Source organism: Physeter macrocephalus, chromosome 8 (assembly GCF_002837175.3).
Source record: "Physeter macrocephalus isolate SW-GA chromosome 8, ASM283717v5, whole genome shotgun sequence".
Taxonomy (NCBI): Eukaryota; Metazoa; Chordata; class Mammalia; order Artiodactyla; family Physeteridae; genus Physeter; species Physeter macrocephalus.
In genome coordinates this window covers 75,062,734-75,090,502 of record NC_041221.1, presented here as the reverse complement: position 1 = coordinate 75,090,502, position 27,769 = coordinate 75,062,734, and the positions used below count along the sequence as shown (strand labels likewise).

Genomic DNA, 27,769 nt, shown 5'->3' with positions numbered 1-27,769 from the left:
GATTCTTAATATCTGTAAATGACTTTACTAGGGTAGATTGAAAGTTATATCCATAGCAAATGTCACCCTCACTGACATTCCAGTACGTTTTCTTGAGTAGGTACAAAAGGGATAGTGTTACGTCTATTCCATCAGAAATGGCACTAATCCTACCACCCGTCTTATTTATGTCATGGCTTAAAATCCAGGTAAGCCTGTGGGAATCAGTCAAGAAATGGAAAAACATTAATAACTGTTGCGCTAATGTAACAGGAGTAAAAAACTCTATTCTTTCCTGGAAAGTCCTAGATGACATTATAAAATTTACATACAAATATGTATGAGCCAAATGGCCCAGGCCTCAGATTCTACATCTAAGTATACCTCTTCCCCACAGAACAGTCAAGTGAGATTTAATTAAGCTTCTTGAGGAAATATACAATGTAAAAGGAAAACATTGTTTATAGTGTCTCGTTTTATCGATTTATTTAAATAGTTAGCAATATAACATACAAAGCCCATAAATACTTCATAAGTATCATTTTTATGATCAATTACTATACATTTTCATTCTAATTACAAAAAAATTAAAGCATGTTCTAAAAGGCATAAATCAAGAATCTGACAAACCCAATGTGTTCTGAAGAAAATACTTGCTCATTTATCATTTTCCAGAATGTTTGAAAAACAATCATAAATAACTCAACATGGCCCTCTGAACTGTAATTAATCCAGCTTAACTGCTCTACAACATCTTAAGTTCACAGACTATAAAACAGCTGGCTTGGGAGGCTGGTTGTGCCCCTTTTTAACCATTTTGATCATGGCTAAATTAAGACTTCACTGATAACTAGACTATCTGAAGAACTAACAATATACTCAACAAAACAATTGCAAACATTTGATGGATTTTAAGAACATAGAACCAAATGAAATATTACCCCAAATTTTCTGGCACTAGTGAATGTATTGGCCAGTTACCCAATATCCAAGTTCTTAATTACCAAGAGAGCAAGTTCTGTATTCAGAACTGACCCTCATATCTCAAAGATGAGTAGGACCAGGAACTACTTCCTTTTTCACATACACAGGTAAAAGTCACTCGGATTCAATTTTTTCTTCCACAAACAAATCTACCTAGCCCAAATAGCAGATCAGAATCTACAAGGAGATCATACACAAGCAGTTAAATAAACTTAAAGATGGTAGAGTTACTTGGACCAAGTTGGGGTCTAATTTGTTTTCTGCATGATTAATTTGATCAGTGTTTTAGAAAATGATGGAATTTTTTTACAAAGACAGATCTATAATCTCTTATCTGTGATTCTGAAATCTAGAAATCTCTGAAAATCAAAACTTTTTTCTTAAGTTTGGTTCAAAACTATATTTGTTGGCCTGACCTGAACTCACATGGGGCCCTGTAGAATCCCTATTTACCCCACTTGGTATGAACATTCATGCATTTTGTTGCAGAAATACTACCATGCTAGATGATGGCACTGCCCTAGTGTATACTATGCAAGTCATGTCATATATATAAGCACTATGCCAATAAGATCTGAAAATTCTGAATTCCAAAACAAATATGGATCCAAGAGTTTCAAAGAAAAGACTGTAGATCTCTAAAAAATTAACCATAGCAGATATTAGACCAGTATTTCCCAAGATTTTGTTATTCCTCTACCAAATTCAGTTTTGCCATATCTATAGATCACCTCTATATTATATTCTCTAGTAGTTGTTTTTAGATTGACTCACCATTTTCCTTTGAAAAAAATTAATTTTCATAGAAATACCTTATTCTCACTGTAAACAGAAAGCCAGTATTTCCTATCAAAAGCGGAAGGGAATTATACATACTAAAACAAGGGAACACCAAACAATGAAACTACATTCTGACTAAACACAGTTGCCTCTCAAAGCTGAGAGTCTACAGGGCCTGTTCTCTTTCATAAAGGGAGAGTCTGAAGGATTTGAGAGGTGTTAAAGAGGCAATGGTGCCAACTGACTTACTCCTTGAAACAAAAGGTCAAAAGAAAATGGAAAAGGAAATACCTGCCTTACTATGTGACTCAATGTCATCTAATGTTAGGCTGGGACACCATCTCCAAGATCAACAATGCCCAGAAGAATTTACCCTACACTTTGGACAACTTGCCTAGACCCTGTCCTCATCCTGTTACTTAGGTAATGACAGTAAGTCTTGTTGGGGGAGGACACAACTGTACAAAATCTTAAGATAGTAGTGAGAAGGGAAAATCTTCCTTCTCTCTAGATCTGTCGTCCAAAACCTGCCATGTAGATTTTCTGAGTCACTCATTGTAACTATTTATAAAACTGGCCCCCAAATCTTGTGCAGTATAACTCTCTGGAGCATCCATAGCTTCTACTTGCCAAAAGGTACCGAAAAATAATAGGATCTAAAAGTGAACACAGACTAGCAACCAAAAGATGACTCAGACTTACTAGACTTCCACTCCTTTATTAACTTCAACACTAGTCACTGCAAATAACGGGCTTCAAACCAGCAGAATAAGATTTATTGTGGAAAGAAAATAAGTCTTAAAAAGTACCTTCAAATAAACATCAGCTACGTATATTAAAGTGGTTAACGCTCTACTGCGCTTCAGCCCAAAGAAAAAGCACAATGGTTTCATTAAAAAAAATAAAACTGATCTTTTCAAGATTTTCAAGATATATGATTTCATTACTTCCATATGTAACCATTTTAGAAGCAAATTAAGTGAAAAAGTATTGCCCCCACCCCAAAAAAAATGTCCTTCAGGTATTTCGTCAATGACCATATAGAATAATTTGCAATTAAAAAAATCAGCTCTGGGCTTCCCTGGTGGCGCAGTGGTTGAGAGTCCGCCTGCCGATAATACTGTTTTGTAAACAGTTTGTCTTAGCTAAAAGCTAATCTTACAGTTTTTTTGATAGTATGAATTTTTAATATTTGGTAAACCCATATTTCAGAGATGGTAAAAAAGTAACTAAAACAACTCCGATCCAGTAGCTGGTTGAGAGTCCGCCTGCCGATGCAGGGGACGCGGGTTCGTGCCCCGGTCCGGGAAGATCCCACATGCCACGGAGCAGCTGGGCCCGTGAGCCAATGGCTGCTGAGCCTGCGTGTCCGGAGCCTGTGCTCTGCAGCCGGAGAGGCCACAACGGTGAGAGGCCCGCATACCGTGTAAAAAAAAAAAAAAAAAAAAAAAAAATCAGCTCTTTGTCTTAAACGAATACTGTTTTGTAAACAGTTTGTCTTAGCTAAAAGCTAATCTTACAGTTTTTTTGATAGTATGAATTTTTAATATTTGGTAAACCCATATTTCAGAGATGGTAAAAAAGTAACTAAAACTCAACTCCCATCCAGTAGCTGCCAATTTTAAATTAGTGAAGAGCAATGTATTGCAGTAATTGAGAGCAAGGGTCCTGGAATGCTTGGATTCAAAGCCCTATTCCACCACCTATTAGCTTGGGTGACTTTGGGCAAGTTACTTAACCTCTCTGTACATCCATTACCTGATCTATAAAATAGGAATGATAATACATCTCTCTCATAGAATTGTTGTATGGATTAAATGGTTTCACATTTTAAGTGATTAGAACACAATCTGACACAAAGAAGGATTTTAATCTGACACAAAGTAAGCACTATGTAAATTCTTGCTATTATTATACAAGTAAATGAGGTTGTATACTTTTGATACTTTCATGTAGTTTTGCTTCTTAAAAAAAAAGATTTCAACCTTCGTTATAACTTTACAAATTTAAAACTAACCCAAGGCAACTGGAATGCACAAAACATTCCATTTACTACACGAAGAGCTTTTAAAATGTTTTAACTCTTATTTCAGACTCAGCTAATGTTAAGAAACTTTCAAAAGTCCATCCTGAACAAAGTAACCAAAAAACAAAGCCAACCTGCCCATAAAATTTACCTCCAAGGATGTAAGGATGAGATTTTACGAAATGGGAGAGATTATAAGAGTGGGACGAACAAAGCATCAAGTCAGACAATCAGAGATAGCATTTCTCAAGAACAAAGGGAATATTTCAGAAACTACGACGTTCTAACATGATGAAGTGGACTCGGGCCAGGTTCTCCCTGCAGAATGCTTAGAGTATAAACAGTAACTCCGAGGGGATTCCCCACCCCTCCCCCCTCCCATTATTCTCACTGCTCTGTAATGTGATATGTGGAACTCTACAAGGACTCCCTGCAGGAGAAATTTTCATCAGCATTTCCTTGCTATAATAGATGCTCTAGTTAGGTGACACAAGAGAGACAACTGAAAGTAAATACATTTCACCCAGAGAAGGAAGGAGAATTAGTACTAGTAAGGAGGAGAGGGAAAGGCAGATGCCTCCCCGCTCTCTGACATTTAACACCTATCCCAACTCTGGCAGGAAACAGTTAATAGCAGCGACCAGCCTACGGCCTCTGCAACCTGATTTCTAATGAAATCCAACTCTCCCTCAAGAAGCTAAGGGCCTAGTAGCTAAGGGAAAACGTGGCCTACTTGCCTGGTTATGTAAGAGACCCACACCCAGAAATAAACAAACCCGGCTAAGGCAGCCTTCTGCAAACCTACTGCTGACCTGGTTTGGCCCACTCTGGGTGCCAAGCTCTCGCTGTGAAAGGCAGGAAAGGGCCTCTCAGTTCAGATCTCTCTTGTGTGTACGTGTGTCTCTTTCTCTCTTTCATTCATTCAGCTTTGTTTTAAACCTAGAATGACTAACCACCACAAAAACAGGTAAGGCTGACTTTAGAGTTCAATTCCCAGCACTGCACTGAACCCACGCCCATCACGGGCACCAATGCCCTTCCTATTACAGAATCTGGCAGTCAGTTCTCAGGCCTCACGCCTTGTGTGACCTACAGCAGCCTTTGATAACAGATGATCGGCCTTTTGCCCCTTTGTCTCTCTCTCTCTCTTCCTGCCTTTCCTTCTCAGTCTTCCTAGACTTATAGATTTGGCAAGTTGCAGTGCTCCAGGGTTAATCCTCAAACATCTTTTCTTTCTCTCTGCACTCATTCCCCGGGTCACCTGACAACATGGCATCACATACCATAATATAATGATGACTCCCAAATGTTCACCTCCAGCCTAGCCCTCTCCCCTGAATACAACTGTCTCCTTGGTTATCTCCACTGAGCTGTGCAGCAGCCAGGTCAAGCACAACAGGTATAAAACACAACTCTCCATTTTCCCTCCTACACTTGGCTCCTCTCAGTAAATAGCAACTCTTGGAGCTGCCTTGACTGTTCTCTCTCACAACTGAATAGATGCAGAACCTGACCTTTCCTCATCACCTCCACTACCACCCAGGGCACACCACCACCATCTTCCTGCCAAGACTATTACAAGGTACTGTCTCCTCACTGGTCACCTTGCATCTGCTCTTCTGTCCTAGTCTCCACAGCGTAGACAATACACTCCTTTCACAGAGGAAATCAAATCATGCCATCCTCTGCACAATTCTCCAGTGGCTTCCCACCTCACCCTGAGTCAAAGCCAAACTTTAGCACAACCTACAGAGCCTAACTGAACTTGCCTGGGCCCCCATTCCAATGTTGGGGGTAGTTTCCCACACACTCAAGCAATCCTTGGACACCAGATGAGCGTCCTACAGCTCAACTCAACTCTGACACTACCCACCCGGAGACAGCATCAGATTCCACAGGTTAAGGGTTCGATCCTACAAGCTGCCCACCACCCCCCACAAACTTCAGACGTCAATTCCAAGTTCAGGTTGTTACCTGTGCTTCTGACCGGCTGCAGATTGGAGGTTACCACAAGCCCCTCCTTGGACTTCAGACGCCAGTCACAAGTCCAGGTTGTCACCAGTACTTCTGATCAACTGGCTGAAAATCCGAGGTTCCCACAACTTCTTCCCTGGCTTTGATTAATTTGCTAGACCGACTCAGAGACCTCAAATAAACATTTTATTTACCAGATCACCAGCTTATTATAAAAGGATCTAACTCAGAAACAGCCAGATGGAAGAAGTATATAGGGCAAGGTATTGGGAAAGATCAATGAGCTTCTATGCCCTCTCCTAGCAGGCCAGTCACACAGCACCTCCACGTGTTCACCAACTGGAAGCTCCCCAAACCCAGTCCATTTGGGGTTTTGTGGAGGCTTCATTAAATAGGCATGATTGATGAAATCTTGGCCATTGGTGATTGAACTCAAACTTCAGCCCCCATCCTTTGGTCGAAAGTCACCTCATTAACATAACAAAAGCACCTGTATCACTTTTAGCACTTGGGACATTCTAAGGATGAAGACCAAATATTATTATTATTTTTTTATACAGCAGGTTCTTATTACAAATATTATTTCTTATTATAACCAAAATATCTCAATTACATAACCTGCCCCTCCTCCACCCTCAACCAACCTCTCTGAAGTCTGCTGCCTATTCTCCTCTTTCCAAGTTGGCCTTGCTGTTCTGTGCCTCAGGCCATTTACACCTGCTGTTCTACCGAGACTGCTTTTCTCCTGGATGCTCAGATGCCTTGCTGCCTCCCTTACTTTCTTCAGCTCTCTACTCAAATGTTATCAAAGAGGCTCTCCCTGACCATTATATATATCTATCAAAGAGCAATCCCCTAAGCCCTGTCTTATTTTCTCCTACACCATATAATATCACCTAGCATATTATGCATTTATTGTGTATTGTCTGATTCCTTCTACTAGAATGTAACCTCCAGGAGAAGAGCGATTTTGAATGCTTTGTTCACTCCCCCAGTGCCTAGAACCAGGTCAGGTACATAGTAGATACTCAATAAATATTCTCCGAAGGAGTGAATACTTTCTCATTAAGAAAAGAACACAAACTTTGTACCAGGTACAACTAAGAAACCATCCTCTTCTGGTCTAGTAAACTTTCCTCCAATTCTGAAGGTTTTCTTGTCGCCCAGCTGTTCTTGTGCTACTTCAGGCTGTGATGGGGGTGTCACTTTCTTATTTCTCTCATTCATTCGCCCATTTACTCATTCATTCTCTTTTTCAACATTTACTGAGTGTCTACTGACTACCAGTCACTATGCTCCCTGGCCCTCAGCCTCCATCTCTGACATCCTCAAATTACAGTCATTATGGACGATCTCCCAGGAGGTTCCCTGCCAAGACTCTGAACAATCACGAGGCTGTCCTCCTTCTCTGGGCTCTTCTTGCCTGTAACCTCTGTGTTTTGTCCTGTGTTGTCTACCACATTTCAGTGATGAGAGTTTCATTTTGCCCCTGCTGTTAGAACAAGTAACTTCCCTGGTTGGTGTCTGAGCTGAAAACAGAATCTCCCATCGGGCAAACCACCACACAGATGCTAAGCACTTCCTGTGTGACACCGTCCGACACACCTTCTGCAGCAGTAGCCCAGCAATATTACTTCTTAATATCTTTATAAAATAGCAGGGAGGTTACTTTTAAAGGAATAATGGGATGATCAGGCCGATCTGCAAAGTAAAGGTACTGGAAGAAGATGATCAGGAAAAAAAAACATTAAAAGGGAAAGAATAGAAGCAAACTATTAGGCACTTGAAGAGTAAGCATCTATTGGACACCTGTACCATACTGGGTACTTATACTGGTTAATATTACTATTATAGCTATCACAAAAATAGCACTTCCTATGAGCCGGGCACTGTATGATTTTTATATATTAACTCGTTTGATTCCCAAAACAACCCAGTAAAAGCTGTACTATTTGTTATTTCCATTTTGCAGATTAGGAAACTTTGGTGCTATTTAATTACCTTCCCAAGGTCACACTACTAGTAAATGGCAGCTCTAGATAGGCAGGTACTCTGCTAGGTAGTTCAAAGTACTTTATTTAATAATGGGAGTTACTGAGTATCCTATTTTGAGCCAAAGAAAATGGTATTTGAGCAACGCCTGGTATTTTCCCATTAGGAAGTTTCATTAATCGGTTACAGTGTGACCTGTGCCTTGGTGTATTCGTTCACTTCCTGGGCCTGTGCTATCTGCCCCTGGAGATCTACTGCCAGAATATGACAATGTGAGCCTTGCTGAGAAAACATGCATGCAACAGAAAATACATGACTTCATCTGGGTTACCCACACGACACTATGCAAGATAACCAGGAAAAAACTGGGAAGATACACTAAGATGTTAACTGCTATCTCTAGGTGATGGAGCACAGGTGGTTTTTACTTTCAACACTTTACTGTCTGTAATTTCTACATTTCTAATAACCATTTTAACAACTAAAATAAGGGGAAAAAAAACAAGTCATGGTTTAAAAACTTGCCTCCTGTTGTCAAAGAACGGCTGTAGGGTCTCAAGCAAAATAGGTTATCAGTAAATAACCATATCAGATAATACACATGTAAACATATTAGCTGGAAATGTTTTACCCAAGAGTACCTGGTATTGTTTTTGCCCATCTGCTAACCTCACTCTCCATAACCACAGGAGGTATTATTATGTTCATTTTGTAGATAAGAAAGTTCTGGTCCAAGGAGGGTGATCACCCTCAGACCTTATTAACTGATAGAAGCAGAACGCAAACACAGCGCTGACAGAGACATCCTTTCTCGCTGCAGCTCACTACCTCCCAATTTCCCAAATTTAAAGAGCACTTTGCCAAATTCTGAAATGTACGGATAGTCCTTTCTCCCCATGGTCTGAGTGTGCTCTAGAGTAAAGAACAAACCTGCCCTCACAAATGAAAATGAACATTGTCAGGGTACACTGTCATTTCTCTTCTTGCCTATTCTTCCTGTACGATTCTCTTAGGATTTTCCTGATATTAGTCTTGGCCTGGAACATCTCTTGGCCTTACTCTTCTAAGCTGGACTTTAAGTTACAAAGGGGATCCATCCAAATTCCAAGATTAGCCTCAGCTCAGGAATTTCCTGTGGGTCATGTGTAAGCTAACGTTACTCAGAAGACTTTAGTTCACACCAAGATGTGTCTGGGAGAACCCAGGGAACCTCTGTCTACCAAACTACAGTGGCTCGAACATGGATCCAAATGTCCAATTCACCCTCAGAACTCAACTCACCCTCCTAGGATCCTGTAAAAAAAGGAAAGTAAGCCCTGGGATGAGATCAGGCCTCTCAACCAGTCCTGTTCACAATAGTAACAGCTGAGGACCAAGTGAACAGACTCCAGAAGTGCCGGGTGTGAGCGCTGTTTCTCCAGTTCTCTTCCTCAGAGCCGCAGTTTAAAACTCCTTCGAAACAAGAAGTCACAACTTGGCACTCTAAAATCAGATCCTAAAAGAAGTCCTTTCTGCTGTTTTGAGAGACCTAATTGTCAAAAATATTGAAGAAGAAAACAAGCCTTTTCCCTCATAATACACTGGAGGCATCGAGGGAGGTGGGAAAAGAGAAGGAAGAGAGGGAAAGAAAATACAGGCTCAGAGAACAGCTACAATTTTCTCCCAACCCTTTCCAGGTTCTCATTCCTAATTATAGTAGCACAAAGTAGCCTTCAAGAGGACATATGTTTATGTTTGAAAAAGGAGGACTCAAATATGTAAACTTTCTTCTGCCCTTGCTTCCCCCAAGCTATCAAGGAGATGTTCAGTCATGTGTGGTGTGTATGTAGACTTTGGTGTAATTCGATTTAATCAGCAATTCCTTTCCTTCTTGATGCAGTTCTCCAAAGCCTGCAGCCGATTCGTCTACAGAAAGGAAAAACGGGCAAGCTGAGGGGAAAGAAACTAACACATTATACAAACACCAGGACAGAAGTGAAAGACTTCAAAGAAAGTGGCAGAACGTGGACAAGACCACTTCAGGTGACTGTAGACAAAAAATATGGGCAAACTGATGGGGCAGATGCTCCTGTAGGCTATCATCACAAGAAACCCTATGAGTAATTCGAATCCTGCATAACCTTACAGAAAGACACAGGCACATAAATATGATTGTGCCCACTTCAAAAGTCACCAGGAGCTCCAATTCTCCTGCACCTAGCCCTAGAGCCATGTGTTTTTGCCCCCCTTAATATCCCCCAAAGTAACTGAGTTCTACTGCAGACAAGGAACTCCACAAGCAAAATAGAGACTTCTCCACTGAAATGTAAATTCTTTCTTTTTCTTTCTTTTTTTTTGGTTAAAAACCCACCTTTATTATTATTATTATTTTTTAACATCTTTATTGGAGTATAACTGTTTTACAATAGTGTGTTAGTTTCTCCTTTACAACATAGTGAATCAGTTATACATATACATATGTTCCCATATCTCTTCCCTCTTGCGTCTCCCTCCCTCCCTATCCCACCCCTCTCATGGTCACAAAAAACAGAGGTGATCTCCCTGTGCTATGCGGCAGCTTCCCACTAGCTATCTAATTTACATTTGGTAGTGCATATATGTCCCTGCCACTCTCTCACTTCGTCACAGCTTACCCTTCCCCCTCCCCATGTCCTCAAGTCCATGCTCTAGTAGGTCTGTGTTTTATTCCTGTCCTACCACTAATCTCTTCATGACATTTTTTTTTCTTAGATTCCATATATATGTGTTAGCATACGGTATTTGTTTTTCTCCTTCTGACTTACTTCACTCTGTATGACAGACTCCAGGTCTATCCACCTCATTACAAATAACTCAGTTTCATTTCTTTTTATGGCTGAGTAATATTCCATTGTATATATGTGCCACATCTTCTTTATCCATTCATCTGTTGATGGACACTTAGGTTGCTTCCATGTCCTGGCTATCGTAAATAGAGCTTTTTCTTTTTTTTTTTGAGATATAATTGACACATAACATTAGTTTCAGATGTACGACATAATGATTCAATATTTGTATATGCTACAAACTGATCACAGTAAGTCTGGTTAACATCCATCACCACACATAGTTACAATTTTTTTTTCTTGTGATGAGAACTTTTAAAATCTACTCTCCCAGCAGCTTTCAAATACCTTTCACTTATTTTGGGTGAAAGAACATTTTGAATTCGTGAACACATAAATAATGGAAGCCAAGCACTGCCTAGCACACCTGCAAATTGTTCTGGCTTTCTCCTCGTCGGGAAATTCTGGTTGGTTCCTGAATACTGTTTCATTAGCCTGAGCAACTTTGGGCAGGTTAGCATGAATGAGAGCTGGATAGGAGATTTGTTACAATTCATAACCAGGGCTTTCCATTGGCAGGGGCAACGGAGACCAAAGGCACAAGACCCGTGGTTTCTCTGCCCGCAGGGAACAGTGTGAGATAGGTCGTGGGCTACTCTGGGGATGGCCTGGCTTTTCTCCCTTCCATTCGGGGCTTTGAAGGAGGTCACCTTGCAGGCTGCCCCACCCCCATCACGAGGACAACCACCACCAAGCACCCTCCGTGAGAGAGCAAGGGCAAGCAGCAGGTCCAGGGCCAGCATTCCTGGGCTGATCCCAGTTGCCTGAGAGGTGAGAATGGATCCTCAAGATCCCACAGGCCTCTGAGAAGAACCGGAAGTGACTGAGATAAGCACTCACGGCCAACCACGGGCCCACCATGGTGCAGAGGAAAGGGCCCCGTACCAGATGTTTTTAGGGAAGCATGTCAGCCAGCAGCCAGAGGCAGAGATTCCAAGGTCTCTGTAGTGTAAGAGCCAAGGTGAGGCCAACTCAGTGAAGGAGAGTCCTGGGTCCCGACCAACACCAGGGAGAGGATCCAGCTGCAGGACTCTGGTCACAGATGCCAGAACACTCAATAAAACAATGGTGCCTCTGGGAAGAGCTCAGGTCAGCAGATCTGCAGCAGAGACCAGGAGGACCCTGGGGCCTCCTCCTCCTCCCCACCACCAACTTACCCCCCACCCTCACCAGGAAATCACATTCAATACCAGCCTGGCAAGAAAGGAGGAAGAGGAGGAGGAAGAAATCTGAGAGAGTAGATATTTTACTTAAAGAGACTGAGCAGTTACCAAAAACAACTATTTTCATTATTGCATCGGACCAAGTTTTCTATGTTAGACTAAAATATACCCTTTCCTGTCCCCACTGTCTAGAGGGTAGGACTTCATAAGAAAGATCAGATCTGTTATAGATAAAATAGAGAAATAAAGGCAAAATAAAGAAATAAAGGAAAAATAAAAAGCATCTGAGTGTAGTGTAGTAAAACTGTGCACAATACACTTTCACTATTTACTGCCTGCTTTCTGTGATCCAGCTATTGGAGATGTGAAAACAGGTCAGCTAGGCTCCACCTTCAAGGAATTCAGTGTCTTAGGGGTGAGGGACATTAAATAATAGTTGTGATACAGTAATGTGAGGGCTGCTATAAAAATATACATGAGCCAGAGTGGCACAACGGAGAGAATGATGAACTCAAGGGAATTCAGGGGAGGCTTCCAGAAAAAGGATCCTCAAGCTGCATCTTAAAGGGCAAGTTAGAGATTTCTAGTTGGAAGCGGGAGAAATAGTCACCTGAATTTGCTAAACAAAAAGTAAAAGGGGGAGGGGAAAGATTTACTGAAGCCATGTGAGGGCAACCCCAAAACTGAAGGAATTTGATATCCAAGCCTTGAGAGGGGGGCATCTTGGCAGCAACAGGCCCCCAAGGACTAGAACGAGGGCCTGGAATCCAGCAGGACCCTACCACAAGACCGCTTCTCTTTACATGTGCGCAGTATTTCCTCCTACTACAGACTGCTTTCTCCCAGCTAACGGCTTCCATTCCCCCCCTTCCAGCACTGCTGCCCAAGAAGGAAGACACCTCCCTCCAAATTCCAGTTTGAAGAATACCAAGGAAACACACTGATTTACCAAGCTGAGATCATGTGCCCACCCTGGGACAACAGCTGTGGCCAGGCAGGAGGAGTGTTGTGATCGGGCCACCTGGCTGGGATGCCCACCCCACTGCATCCAGGAAGGCAAGGTCATATGAGAAGGTGGCAGCATCATTTGGACCCATGGCCAGAGCAGTGGAGGGGCCGCCCGCTAAAGAATGTGTGTGCTGTTCAGTGAAGGGCAAGAGAATATGAGGCAGACAGAACCAACTCTCCAGGCCAAGTTAACATTTGGCCCCTCTCTAGGTTTCCATGCCCCATGAATCAACAGCGCACAAGCCCGGGCTATCGTCCATCACCTTGATACACTCTATGTATGCCTGACTCTGCCCATTTGCTTGGAAGGACGGTCTATTAAAACCCCACCAGTTCACCACAGGCTATTGAAATGACATCCCTTTCATGATGCCCTGAACATGAACTGGTCTCTTCACCTTGAACTTTGACAGTAATTTGTCCTGAGCTCCCCTATTGGACTTACCACATTCTGCCTTAATTAATATATCTGAATAAACAACCATTGGTCCTTCCCCAAAACTGGAGTGGCAGGCAGGAATCTCTCAAACATGGGGTGATAAATTAGAATAGTGCCTCCTTTCCACTGACAGGAATTAATGCAGAAATGCATCTTGCCTAAGAATTTGAACTAACTCAAAATAAAGGGAAAAAATCAGTTTCAAATATGTAGCTATGTGGTTTGGCAACAGGCTTGTAATGGGCCTCCTCTCCCAGGCTGACAAAGGTAGCCCTCCTGGCAGAGCCTGAAATTGAAACTGCTCCATGTGAGGTTAAACACTATCTTCATTGTGAGCCAACGAAATCTTAGTAGGTTATGTCACCTTTAGGAAACTGTTTCTCTTCCTTAAGAAGGATTTCTGTAGTGACTTATTCCTCCTATGGTATTCAGGCATCCTTTGGGGAATTTCTAGATGGAATACATACATGCACATGAAACTGTGTATGTATTTAATAAAACTTCTTGAAAGAAAGGAAGGGAGGGAGGGAGGGAGGGAGGGCAGGAAACAGGAAGAAAACAAGTAAGTCCATGAGACAAAAGTAACTCACTTCTAAAAATTATCATTAAACCTTCTGAAATGTCATCATACCTTTAATACGTACCAGGTCAGGGATAAGGATGGGAGGGAGGGAGGGAGGGCAGGAAACAGGAAGAAAACAAGTAAGTCCATGAGACAAAAGTAACTCACTTCTAAAAATTATCATTAAACCTTCTGAAATGTCATCATACCTTTAATACGTACCAGGTCAGGGATTATTTTTCAGATTGGGTACCTGCTCTCCAAACGCTAAATGAGCTCATGAGATAGACCAAGACAGTAGTCTCATGATTCTCACCTCCATTCCCAGCACACTCACTCTCTCCGACTTTATCTTTCTCTGTCTGGGACAAACCTGGGAAGCTTCCAGGACATACTGGAAGCTCTCCCATACCATCCTTTTCTCAGTTCATTCTGCATTTTCTGCTCCTCACCCGACTATCCAATGCTCCAGTCATCCATTCGTCTCTTCCCTCACAAGCCAACGATGTGTGTCAGTACTAGATACATATGTGTGTGGATGTAACAAGACATAGGAACAGCACTAACATTTTACTTCCCCAGTTTCCACCGCCACCTCTATTCCTAGTCCAAGATGCACAGGACAGGGAGAAGTTACGATGGTGAGATACAGTGGCACCTTTTGAATATGAGACAGCTACCCATTGAGTTCACCATCCCTTACCTCTACTAAGAGGTGGTGAAACACACTGGGAAGAACAAAACCTTTAAAGTCAAGGACTATGTCCTGTTGCAGGTCTGGCTCTGCATTTATTGGCCCTGATCTTGGGCAACTCATTTCTCTGAGCCTCAGAGCCCCAAACTAATAAGTGAAGATGACACCTGACATACAGGCCTTTTATAAGATAACACATGTGAAAACCACCTTGTACGTACAATGAGTGAATGCCATTCACCTTATTTTACCATGCTTACTGTTCCCTGTATTTCTTGGTATGGACTTGGACATAACTTTAAAACTCTTTAAGCCTCAGTTTCCTCAACTGTAAAACAGAGATAGTATCTTGAGTTATTTTGAGAATCAGATGTTATAAGTATAAAGTACCTACCACAGCTTAGTAAACAATGGTTATTATGATTAATAAAGTAGTACATACATACTAGTTATTTTGACTATGATACAGAAAGTTTGGTCCTATCTAAGCTGTCCAAGGTTGTTAAGTTTTCAAATAGGCATCGCCTCTTGCACCAGCAAAAAAAAAAAGCAGTCTTTCACACTTTGTGTCATTGCAGAGGCATATGATGGATATGAGCTGGAGTAGGAGAGAATGAGACACACGGCATAAGTGGATGAAAGACACAAAGAGAAGAACAGCTCAACACTTTCTGGGACCTGATGATTCATACTAAAAATGCATTTTTTTTTTTTTTTTTTTTGTGGTACGCGGGCCTCCCTCTGCCGTGGCCTCTCCCGTTGCGGAGCACAGGCTCCGGACGCGCAGGCTCAGCGGCCATGGCTCACGGGCCCAGCCGCTCCGCGGCATGTGGGATCCTCCCGGACCGGGGCGCGAACCCGGTTCCCCTGCATCGACAGGCGGACGCGCAACCACTGCGCCACCAGGGAAGCCCCCTAAAAATGCATTTTAAAGACAATAATTATGGGGAACTTAGGTGAAGTCCAATCCCTATATTTTAAAATTTTTCATTAGTAAATATTAAATTTCTTCGTTGACTCTCCTACTGAAATCAACAACAACAAAAAATCCAGGCATTCCTGGAGTCCTTGAAGTGGACAGTCGTGGATTCTGGCCCATGCCAATCATTAACCACTCAGTTTCCAGTACAGCCTGTCCTGAGCTGCCCACAATACGACAAAGGGCAACATTGAGATCCCAGGAATACATTTTGGGCAGTTTGGTTTTAACTGCTTTCACCCTCTGCTTACATCACATTCCCCTCTAGACACCAGTCATTTCCAAAGGCGTTGCTTCTAAGTTAGATCCTTTTCTCTTTCCTTCTGAGGGCATGAGGATAAGAGAGTAGTAGATGTGGTTTTTAGTTAATATATAAGTATTGATGGGTTTCTGCTAACCCAATTTTCCTCTTATTACCAAACCCTCTAAATTTTCACCTCTCGAAACAAACCAGTAATGTGTATGTGTGTCTATCAAAGAACAGTGATAATAAGGCAGGAGGGGATATTAAAAGAAAGAGAATACTAACAAGGAGGATCAGGACACAAAAAAGAAGAGCGAATACAAAATATTTCTGACCAAATATGAAAGGTTTGCTAATAAGCCAGAAATCCCAAGCCCTCAACACCCCTTCACAGTTTCCCAGGAGACCAGAACCCACATCTTGAGAATGATGTCGGTGATGATTAGAAGGAAGGAAAGACTAAGGAAGAAACTCAAGCCACCTTAGTTTTAAAGACTGACAGAATAAGGGACAAGAGACCACAGTTTTTCACACCCTAACCACGGAACTGAAAAAAATCAGGTTCCTTGGTGTTTCTTCTACTATATGAAGGTGGAACATCTGTATCCTGGGAGAGGTAGGATCCATTCCAAATGCTTAAGATCCCTGTAAGCAGGGACAGTATCCATCTGGTTCACTACTTCATCCCACCCTCTAGGAAGTACCTGGCCCTCTGGACATGCTTGCTGAACACTCAAATGATTCCCCATCACTTCACTTCTTTGGGCCCATCATACTCACCTATAAAATGAGGTGTTTGGGCCCGGTCATTTCTAAGGCCCTTTTGGCTGTAATGTCTATGGTTCTGGGATTCCGTCCAGCTGACATTACAGTGTGACCAAACCCACCCTTCACACCTAGGTCACCATCATTTAACAGACAAAGGAAGCATGGGACACAGTCTGACCATCCCCAGCTCTCTGCTACTAATCTTAGTTTCACTTGTCCTTTGTTTATTAGTGGCAAATAGTTAATCATTTTCAAATGCCAGGTACCTGCTTTCACTTGAATTGAGTTTAATTTATACATGGCTATGTTATGACTTTCTGCTGTAGTTCAAATTGGCTGTGCTCCAGCTTTGGATTTCAAAGGAGAATGTGATTAACGCATTCCCTACAACTCCACTGGACTCTCAAGGTTCTCCACTGGCCTCCTAATCATTAATCCCAGATCTCTGCAGGCTGTTAGGCTACCTAACGAGGCCTCCCTACGACATAGGCATCCAGTCCGCCAGCCAGGCAATATAAATACAAAACTATATAAAGCAGATTATTCCCCAAATTTAACTGGATGAGAATTAGCACAAAGATTTAGTAGTCTTACAGAACTGCTACCTGCCCTCAAGAATTTCTCCATGTACGAGCATTAATAATATTCACTCTAAGGAATTAAGGACTTCGTGTATCTCCCCTCTCAGAAGTCATCTAAAAGTTTTAAAAAAATTATTTGGAAACAATTTCAAACTTCCAGAAAAGTTGAAAGAATACAAATAGCACAACGAACACCAATACATCCTCTTTACCCAGATTTACATATTGTTAACATTTTACTCCATTTTCCATTTGAGTCTGAGCTTGCTTTCACATGCACACGTTTGTGCGCCCTGTAGATACTCCCCTACCCCCAAAACAATTAATGGTAAGCTGAATTTATATCATGGCCCTTTACCCCCAAAGAAGAAACAATTACGTTTTAAAATAGAATATAAGGAAAATAGAATGTTGTACAAATGTTTTAAGTCCCCAGTGACAGAATTTCAAGAATGGCAATGAACAGCGTGGGAGATTTGTTCAGGTTGAGGCTTTCTACTGTTCCTAGAGAGTCAACCCATTGTATTCCTGGGATCAGCCTGGATCCCAGGCCAAGAGCAAACACGCGCACGCGTGTGCGCGCGCACACACACAGACCTCCATTTTATTTTAGAAGGAAAAAAAAGCCTTGAAATGAAACAGGTACGGTGACAACTGCCAGCCTCCATTTTTCTCCAGGTAAAGCACAGGGTGATACGGTTGGTCATTCTGTTCTCAAGAGAGAATTCTGCTCCCCCAGGACAAAGCTACGGAGGCGGCCCACTTTCAGAAACACCTCTTCTGCTTATAAGCTCACAAAAATGTTTCTGTTTGAACTAAAAACATAACCACATAAAGTCCCTCTACAACACAAGAAAGGGCTACTCACTACCCTTCTAGTTTTGATAAACCTCAGAAGGCAACAATCACCACCTGCTGGGGATGGTGCACCGGATACTCAGGCCACCTCCGCTGTTCCCTAACACCAACTTGTCCCTTGGTTTCCAAGACCTGCACCACAAGGGTGGGTTGCAGGTGAGGGGGGAATAAGCAGCGTGAAGACACTCCATTATTATCACGCTGCGAATAAACAGCTCTTCTGCCTTTGGCAGTAAAGCATTTTGCATACTTGGTAATTACTGTTAATAAACTTTTTAATATGTGACTGCATCCCCTGGAGAAATATAGGCTTTCTTATTGAAATTACTTTCTTAAAATCCCTTCCTTAGGGCATCTACAAAATCAAGAAAGTAGAGTAGAAAAGAAAGAACTTTGTTAGGTATAAAAAAATTTTTTTAATTAGCACACACTTGAAAACTAAAACACAAATGCAGTGGACACTGGGTACTAAGTGCACGCATAGTTCTCTGCACATCCCACAAAGACCAGACACATTTAAATCAACAAGACACTTTATTGTCAAGGTAACACCAAGGTAACTGAGCAAATGAATCCAAAACATTTACCTTGTACTAAACTCCCTTTTTTTTTTTTTAAAGGAATAGCACATGCACAATACAGCACAAAGGAAGATTTAAAGTGAAAGGAACACAAGAAGGATGAGTAGGTTTACCTCAGAAATCTATCTGTAAAATATTTATAAGAGTTTTATAAAGACATGTATAAACACGCACTTATCAGAAAGAGTCTCGCAAAGCAACGAGGAAAAGAAAGGTAAGAATAGGAAGATGCCCAGCTTGGCTCTGGGGGTAGTAAAAGATCGCGTGATCTACCTTGTTTGGACGCCCTCCGTCGAATCTTCATTTTGGGGAAGGAAGGCCACGAGTAGTTAAAAGGTGAGTCCGAGTCAGAATCCATCTTTTTGTCTTGATGAAATCAACAGATTCAACAGCAGAGACTCAGGAAGAACTCGGACATCCCCAGCCAGGAGGCGAGTCTCCCGTGTGATGTAAAAGGAAGGAATGGGGCTGGATGAAAGCTGCGAACACCGGGAGGGAGAGGCAATAAATGTTTTGCTTCCTTCAGGCGTTCAGGCATGTAGACTAAGAAGGAGGCTATAAATATGCAAGCCAAACTGGGAAAGTAAAAGGAGGCGAGCACAGCAGCTCAGAGTGGCACTGGTACCCGCAGTCCAGTTATTCAAAAGGTCACTGGGAGCAAATGAATCATTAACTCTCCTCTCGTTGCTGGAAATGGAAATGAAGAAGAAAGGTAACTGCGAATTGAAAGAGAGCCGCCTGAGACTCAAGAAAACCCTCCCAATGCAGACGCCTGTTTTGGTCGGGAGCTAGAGGATCATTTCTCAGAAAAGCCACCCTGTGCAGCATGAGATAAAGGTTGAGGTTTATGTGTGTGGACAGCCAGAAAGCTCCAGTACACAGACAAATAAAGGCCGTCATACTCAGGGCAGGGATTTTTCCAGAGCAATCTATTCTTTCATACCATTGGCAGGTTTGGCAGCTTTTCAGATCTAAGAGCCAAAACAACTCTGATAATTCATTTAACAATCCAGTCTCCCCATCCTTTTAATCCAAAAGGGGTTGGAAGCTTTAACTTTTATCCAGAACTGTACTTATTAAATTCATGTAAAGTCATCTACTTTACTGTTTAGCACAACTGGGGCGTTTTTTCTCAAACTGTCACCAAGTTTGGCCATCAGTCTCAAGGAGCTGGGCGCCTTTGGGGCTCTGATCTAAACTTGCGGTCCATCTCAATGGAGCTAGCGACTAATTTACCACAAACCAACAGTTCTTACACAGTCTCCCTGAACAACTCGCCGGTAATTAGCATTCAGTAGAAGCCCATTACTGCCTCCCCATAAATCGTTGACACTGCTCAAACTTACTTCTCTAAACCCCCACCGGCAGGCGCACAGATACATGGGCCCCAAATGAGCTCAAGCACAGCAGCCAAGGTCTGCAGCAGAAAAAAAGTATATCCCAAGTCTCATACGGGAGCCTCTTTTAAGCATTTCTTTTCACAGAAGTATTGTATTTTGTTCTGAGGGCATCTGATGGCCAAATAAACTAAAGCAAAGTGGAAACAATATGAGGATCCTTTCAGCTCTGCAGATCTGGAACATGACAATATGTGTCTTAATTAACATTCATCTCTTTACTTCAATTATTTCAAAAATTGTTGGCACTCTCGTGCCATGCTGTGTGAGAAAACGGATGCATAACCTGCTCCCTGATAGCGAATCCTGTCTCACTGGGCTGGGGTTGGGTGAGGGGTACAGATAGATGGGAAGGAAATCAGAATTACATACTTCACCTCTGTTTTCATATGGGTTGCTATGTAAATATAGCATACAAGTAGATCAGCTATAAGCTATGTAATGACAAGCATCACAACTAAATTAAAACAAAGAATATATTCTCCACTTTGTGACCTTTTATTTGTAGAACAAGTACATATTTTTCTTACTCAGCTGGAGCAATTGTAAGGAAAAATTACTCTCAACTCTACTATCAGATAAGAGAGTTTTAGTCCATACACAACTTTCTATAAGAAAATAGATAAAATCTTGTGAATGGGTTTCCATTCATTCTCAGTTTTAGGACTTAGAACACTGTAGGCAGCTGCTAAACGAATGAATGATTTGCACAGTTAAGCCCCAGCCCGTAGACGAAGAATCTTTATATGACAGCTGTAATATTTTTAGTAAATACCTGCTAATTGAAGCGTGTATCTTGACCAAAAAAAAAATGCTATGCGAACTCTGGTAAAGTGTTTAAATATATATTGGCATTTTATTCATCATAACAGTGTCTACATTTGCAAAGAGCAATACTGTTGGGTGGAGAAAACCCTTTGTTCTCTAAGGCTCCATACAATACTTGGGGTGTGCACAGAACTCTTGGCTGCCTGAGAGATGTCCAGAGACCCTAGAAAGGGAACCTCCATCAGTGTAGACAAGCACCATTTGGAAATGAAGGTACTGGGTCAGGAAATACTGTTATCTTTCTCATTATCATGCAAAGTAAAGTTTTAGAGCCACTAAAGTTTTAGAGCCACTAAACCTGGGATAAATCCCAGGTCAACAAACTACTGGAGTGGGCTGCTCCTCTCTTAAGCATCAGAGACAGGTCAGAAGACCTTCAGGACAATGCAAAGATATGAAAGAACTTCGTAAAATGCAGTTCTTGAGTTGAGATGCCAGGTAGGTGCATCTCAATCTAATTATCCCCAAAGCACAGTCCTTGTTGACCAATTCCATATCAGCTGATTGCTGATATAGAAATTATTCTGGCAATAAAACTACCAGAATTACCCAACCAGTACATATGAGAAACCCAACAAGAGACTTTCCAATCTCCTCATTTGCTTTATTATTTATCAACATTGTTTAAAGAATAAACTGAGTTTACTGACCAGCAGTGTGCATAGTTAACATAAAAAGTGGAGTATCAAATATTGTGTTGACAGTCTCTTTTTAGGCCAACTCGTTTTCTTACCAAAGAATTTCTCCTGAATATGGGTCATTTATCCTCCTTGTTTTCTACAGTAATTGAGTTTGTCCCGGCATTGGGTCAATGTGATTGCATTTAAATTAATTCAAGATGTTATTTACATCTCATTCATATTCAACGGCTTAATTTCTTTGCTTTCTCTGACTGGCAGATTGCAATTGCAGTTGGCAGAATTCAGTGATATATCCCCAAGGCCACTTTCTCACCAGATATCATACAACCATGACAACATAAGAATGTAAACGATTTCATCAGCCTTACTGTGCCCGCTCTAATTAGAAAATCCTTTACTTAGGAAATTACCTCCATAAAGTCACAATTATCCAGGACACATGCTGTCACCTACCTTTCAACAATGATAAAACTGAAACTCCCTAGAAGAGTATTTATATTTCAATTTAAGTTACAGTATTTGTACAGTTTTCTTATCCTCCAATGGGATCCAAAATTCCTTGAGGACAAAAACTGTGTTTTACATTCATATTTTTAAGGAGCCTCAAGCTGAAAAGAAAAAGTACGGGATTTTGGAGACATATATAGATGGTCACCGGCTTATGATGGTTCAACTTAGGATTTTTCGACTTTACCGATGGTGCAGAAGCAACACGCATTCAGTAGAAACTGGACTTGGAATTCTGAATTTTGATCTTTTCCCAGACTGGCGATATGCCCTATGACACTCCGTCATGATGCTGAGCAGTGGCAGCGAGTACAGATCCCGCCCAGTCAGCCACACGATCATGAGGGTAAACACCCTATATGCTTACAGCCATTCTGTACCCATACAATCATTCTGTTTTTCAGTTTCATTACCATATTCAATAAATTACGAGATATTCCATACTTTATTATAAAATATGCTTTGTGTTAGATTATGATGCCCAATTGTAGGCTAATGTATGTGTTCTGAGCATTTAAAATACGCTAGGCTAAGCTAGGACGCTCAGCAGGTTAGATTTATTAAACACATTTTTCACTTATGATATTCTCAACTTATGATGGTTTTATTGGGGCATGACCCCATCATAAGTCAAGGAAGATCTATATATCTGGACTCTGTCACTTATTTACTTAGTTGTCCTAACCAAGTCACTCATACCTTCTGATCCTCAGTTGTTTCCTATAAAATGGGATATCTATACTTCAAAGACTTGTAAGGATCAAATGAGATTATAACAGTAAAGAACATACATTTTCGCTAAGTTTCAGTTTAAATGTTAACTGTAAATAAAGTTTCCCTTTCATTATATTTCTCTCCTATATTGTAGACACTGAAAGATTTTTTATCTTTATCTCAAGAGTAATAGCTTGATTTTCAAAACAGAGACACGGCAAAATGAAAAGAAGTTCCAAGGAAATCATACTGAGACAGAAAGAGGAGGATTTGTTTTGCTTTTCTGCTCCATTGTTTGACCACCAGAGACTACAGTTTTTAACACTGTTAAACACCATTCTCGGGGAAAATAATAATAATAATAATAATAAATACAGACAAAAGGCTGCAGGACCCATGATGCAAGGACAAGCCTATCCTGGATAATTTCAGCCTGAACAGTGACAATTTCATGTAGTTCAAGTTCTAGCATTAGGTGAAAGTCAGAGATGATCAAAGTCTTCCTCAAAAACCCCTTAGAAGGCACCATGTCATCACTCTAAGTTCAACAGAAACAGTTCTTTGCTGGAGAACATCGTTACCTCGGTCGGGCACCAGATAAAATGGTTGGCTTTCACTGAGAGGCCATGTTTTACAGAAAACAAAGGTCTTAAAAGCACGGCTCACATCCACGTGTAAGATGCACTCACTGTGAGCCCCAGGGAGGGAAGCGCACATTCATGTCCAGCCTCACGCTCACTCAGGGCCGTTACACTCACTGAGTGTAGAACCACCTGAGGTTCAAATTATTATTTTTCTCCCTATCTCCCCTCCCTGTTGTATTTTTTAAATAGAACCTATAAAGTTGAATTCACATAAAACAGACATGAAGTAGGAGCATGGTACAATGGTGGTCATAAATTAGAAACCCAGGGTGCCACCATTCATAAACCACCTTACTTTAAAAATAAGAATATTTTTTTTACTTCTTATCTACCTTAATTACCTTGATTTATTTGAACAAAAACTCTGCATGCCCCTCCAAAAGTTCTGATATGCCCCCTTATGTCATCCTACTATCTAAGGGGGGAAAAAACCCAGACACAACCTAGGAGTCCAACAAATGAAATTACCTGTATTATGATATACCCACATGTAATACAAAAAGAGAAAAAAATTCTCAAAAACACTTCAGGATAGGAAAATAATAGATTTTCTGACCAAAGTAACATATTAAAGAATTAGGTTGTCAAAGCTTCCACCAGCATTTAGTATTGCTACAGATACTGGTTCTACTTAGCTGATTCTCTTAAGGAAATAAAGATCCTTGGTGGACCTCTTTTTGTCTTAAACACTGAAGATCCTGGGCATAACCTGAAAGGAAAGAATTAGACAAATTCACTAAGTTTTTCCGAATGATACATTATGAAGAATTTTGAATCTATCCTGAAGAGGTAGCTGTGGATAGTAAATGTAAGGGTCCCTGGAGGTGGAAGAAGCAAGGTTATGGGCCATAAGTCTGGACAGAGAAAGGATGGAGGGGGAGGAAAGTATCTTGTTACAGCCTGAGGAGAAAAAAAATTCTTCAGAGTAGGAAGAGCTGAGTCACCTAGGGAAGCAACGTCTATGATTACATTTGAAGTTTTTTCTGATAATGTTCCAATTTTAATTTTCCCAAACCTTCGGAAAAAGTTTCTTACATGATACGGACTTATTCACAAACTTTTTTAAAAATCAATTTTAACATCAAAGTTCAACCTATTGTTCTATAGACTTTTACGGTCATTCACATGTAAATAAGTGAAAAGAGCAAAGAATTTAAATCGTTTTAATATAAGTGTTAGCAACCCTACAGTTCTGAAGCTGAAATTCACACAAAATGTGATGGATAATCCTGTTTGTTGGGGTTTTTTTTAAAGGGTGGGCTCATCTTGTATATGCTACTGGAGTATTGTTGCTTCTAGGCCCTCTCAACTGACAGAGCAATGAAATATGTGTGTCCTAACCTAGGTATACACACTTACCTACAAATATTTCCATACACAACCATGTGTATCTATTTTTTTTTTTTTTTTTTTTTTTTTTTTTGCGGTACGCGGGCCTCTCACTGTTGTGGCCTCTCCCGTTGCGGAGCACAGGCTCCGGACGCGCAGGCTCAGCGGCCACGGCTCACGGGCCCAGCCACTCCGCGGCATGTGGGATCCTCCCGGACCGGGGCACAAACCCGTGCCCCCTGCATCGGCAGGCGGACTCTCAACCACTGTGCCACCAGGGAAGCCCCATGTGTATCTATTTTAACTAATCATGAGTACATAGTGATGTCCACATCTCTCATTCATTAGCACATGGATCATTCTGGCCTCCTCCCCTTGCTTCTCTGTAAACTCCCACTCCAATAGTGAAAAACTTGACACCTACTCTCCATCATCCATTGACTTACTTATTTCCAGTATATATTAATAGTGGTATCAGAAATGTTAACCTGTACCCCTACGGGAAACAACTTTCTCACCTAGAAGACATGCTTATGTACAGTTTCTTTTGCTTTTATTCTTACAGACTCTACTCATTTCCAAAGTTACTGAGGTCTGCACTCCGCTCCCATCCTCTACAGTGAGGTTGTTTCCAAAGTTTTTAGTACAATTAGGTTGTTTTGCTACATTTTGCATTCCATCACAGGATCCTCCAACCTCTTAATTTTTTATTTGCACACATTGAAGTTTCCTCTGTGTGCCATAAAGTTCTATGGGCTTTGACAAATGCGGTGTCATGTATCTACCATTGCAGTATCATAAAGAATATATTCACCACCCTAAGGTAAAACCCCACAATGACAGGAATATGTAGAAAGGACACAGAAGCCAACTGAAAGCGTCCCTCATCACCAAGGCTACAACAGTCTGAATAAAGTAGTACTAGATTACTACCCAAAGTGTAAAATAAATATCCATGAATTTATACTGACGTAAATGATTGAATAAATAAGTGAGAGGGATAAAAATCTCCCATGGAGACGAATTCCAAATAGTTTATGTAGATACTTTGCCCACAGGGAAGCATACAAGATAACTCCTCATTCCTCAAGCGTGGGCTGCACATCATGACTTCCTTCCAAAGAACACAATATGGGATGAGGAGTGGGGAAGAGTAACTTTACAGTGGAGAAACCTGACGAACACTAGCTCTGCCAGGTAATCAAGGTCATTATCAACACTGACAAGTCATGTTGATAGTATATGCTATTGATATAATGTGATGGAAATGGCACTTAACCTCTGTGTCTTCCTCCCAAAACCCATAACCTCAGTTTAATGATAGAGAAGATACCCCAAAATTACCAATTAAGGGACATTCTATGGCATACATGACCAGTATTCCTCAAAACTGTCAAGATCATCAAAAATAAGTCTGAGAAACTCTCACAGCCAAGGGGAGCCTAAGGAAGAAACACAGCTGAATGTAATATGGTATCCTGGGACAGAAGAAGGAAACTAGATAAAAACTAAGGAAATCTAAATAAAGGATGGACTTTAGTCAATAATAATGTATCAAAACTGGTTCATTAATTTTAACAAATATACCATAATAATATATGATGTTAATAATAAGGGAAACTAGGGGAGTCTAGGGGGCTGGGTGTATGGGAACTCTCGGTACCATCTTTGCAACTTTTCTGTAAATCTAAAACTGTTCTACAAAATAAAGTGCAAAAATGTTTTAAAGGATGGGGACAAAATGTACAGACTCTATGTTCATTAAATATTTGTGGAATTCATGCTAAAAGAAAGTGTGCATTGCTTATTCAGATACATAGAATTCAAGTCATGCATAAAACTCCCTTTCCGTTTGCTTAAGTTCTGAAGTGAAGTTCCCATGTAACTCTGAGGGAACTAATTAGACATTAAAAGATTATATGCTAAAAATAATTGTAATTTCTCAGAAACAAATAGTGTCACTTTGGGGTTAATATGTTCCTAAGAGTTAACCCTAATGAGGAGCCCCCATTGGACACTTGCGGGGTAGGTAAATCTACTTCAGTTAGGTCAGCAGAAACCTAATGGTAGATAAATCTCAAGAACCTGGATGAAGCCCAGCTCGCTTACTCAAAGTTTGCTTCAAAATTCTAGACACCTTTAACTTCACTCTTTATTCTGCTTTTTTGTTTGTTATTTTAAATGTTATGAAGAAACAAAAGACTATTTACCCCTGGCTCTCCTATTCGGCATATGATTGCATCACTTCTTTCCTATGCTTTACACGTATTCTTCAGAAGAATCTCATATTGTGAAGAATAAGTTCTGTTGGATTTCTTGCCCATGACTGAAGTAAGAGGCCATGTTTCATAAAAATGTCTTTCAAATTAGGCACTCTAAAAGTTACAGCAAATTGTCCCAATAAACTGATAGAGCTCGTACTGCCTGGCAATGAAAGCTAACCAGAATCTTAATTGCCCTAAAGTCCCTTCCAAGGGACTAACCACTGGGTACGCAGCAAGCCTAAACTCACATAAACACACTGACACTGCAATCAAGCCCGAAACCTAAGGATTCCTCTGTGCAGGCAATTCTTTCATTAACCATCTGCACACACAGGTATTCCTAAGTATTTCAACAAAAGAAAAGGGGACAAAATCCTTAAGTGGAAATGTAACTTTCCACAAAAAGCATTTACAAATACTATTTCCAGGATATATTTCATATTTTTCATTTGTTTCATGTTTTATAAGGTAGCTGTAGTTTCCTTAAGATTTTATACTTGTTTGAAATTTATAATTATTTGATTTAATCAAAACAGAATCTTTATAGGGACAGAAGCTATGGAATTATTCACTAAGCTGGTTTATTTGGAGTTGAGGATCCTATTTTGGAGAATGAAAAATTTAGAGTTCAGAGAAAGAACTGCCATTTTTTCCCCCTCCTAGATTACATTTCAGAAATTAAGTTGGCTTGTGACATGAAAGAAAAAGGTGATTTAGAATACACTACAGCTAGGTTGGTACTACTGTCAAACATCAGGCCTCCTTGTAACGCCCTATGACATTGGTGTAAACAACCATCCACTCCCTTCATCCCAAACTGTGTACCTCTTAAGTCCAATAAATGAATGTGACAGCAAACTACAATCACTTGATTCCTTCTTAATGTTTAAAAAGAATCTTTAAAGGTTTAATCATCTCATTTAGGTTCAAGTATTTGGGAAACTTTCAATAAATTTTTTTGTTTTTTAC

At 40.8% G+C, this 27,769-nt stretch overlaps 1 protein-coding gene across 2 annotated transcripts in view; it reads right to left on the bottom strand.

Moving 5' to 3' along the window:
• ARHGEF28 (Rho guanine nucleotide exchange factor 28) overlaps positions 1-27,769 on the bottom strand; it is a 325,739-nt gene that overhangs the window by 127,955 nt on the left and 170,015 nt on the right. Inside the window, exon 1 of one of the 2 annotated variants that reach the window (XM_024122271.3) lies at positions 18,750-19,007. The exons of the other annotated variant lie outside the window; for it this stretch is intronic. Coding sequence (XP_023978039.1) covers positions 18,750-18,834 — 85 coding nt within the window. The 5' untranslated portion in view covers positions 18,835-19,007. Of the gene's footprint in view, positions 1-18,749; positions 19,008-27,769 lie in introns of those variants that run through there. 2 annotated transcript variants of the gene reach the window in all.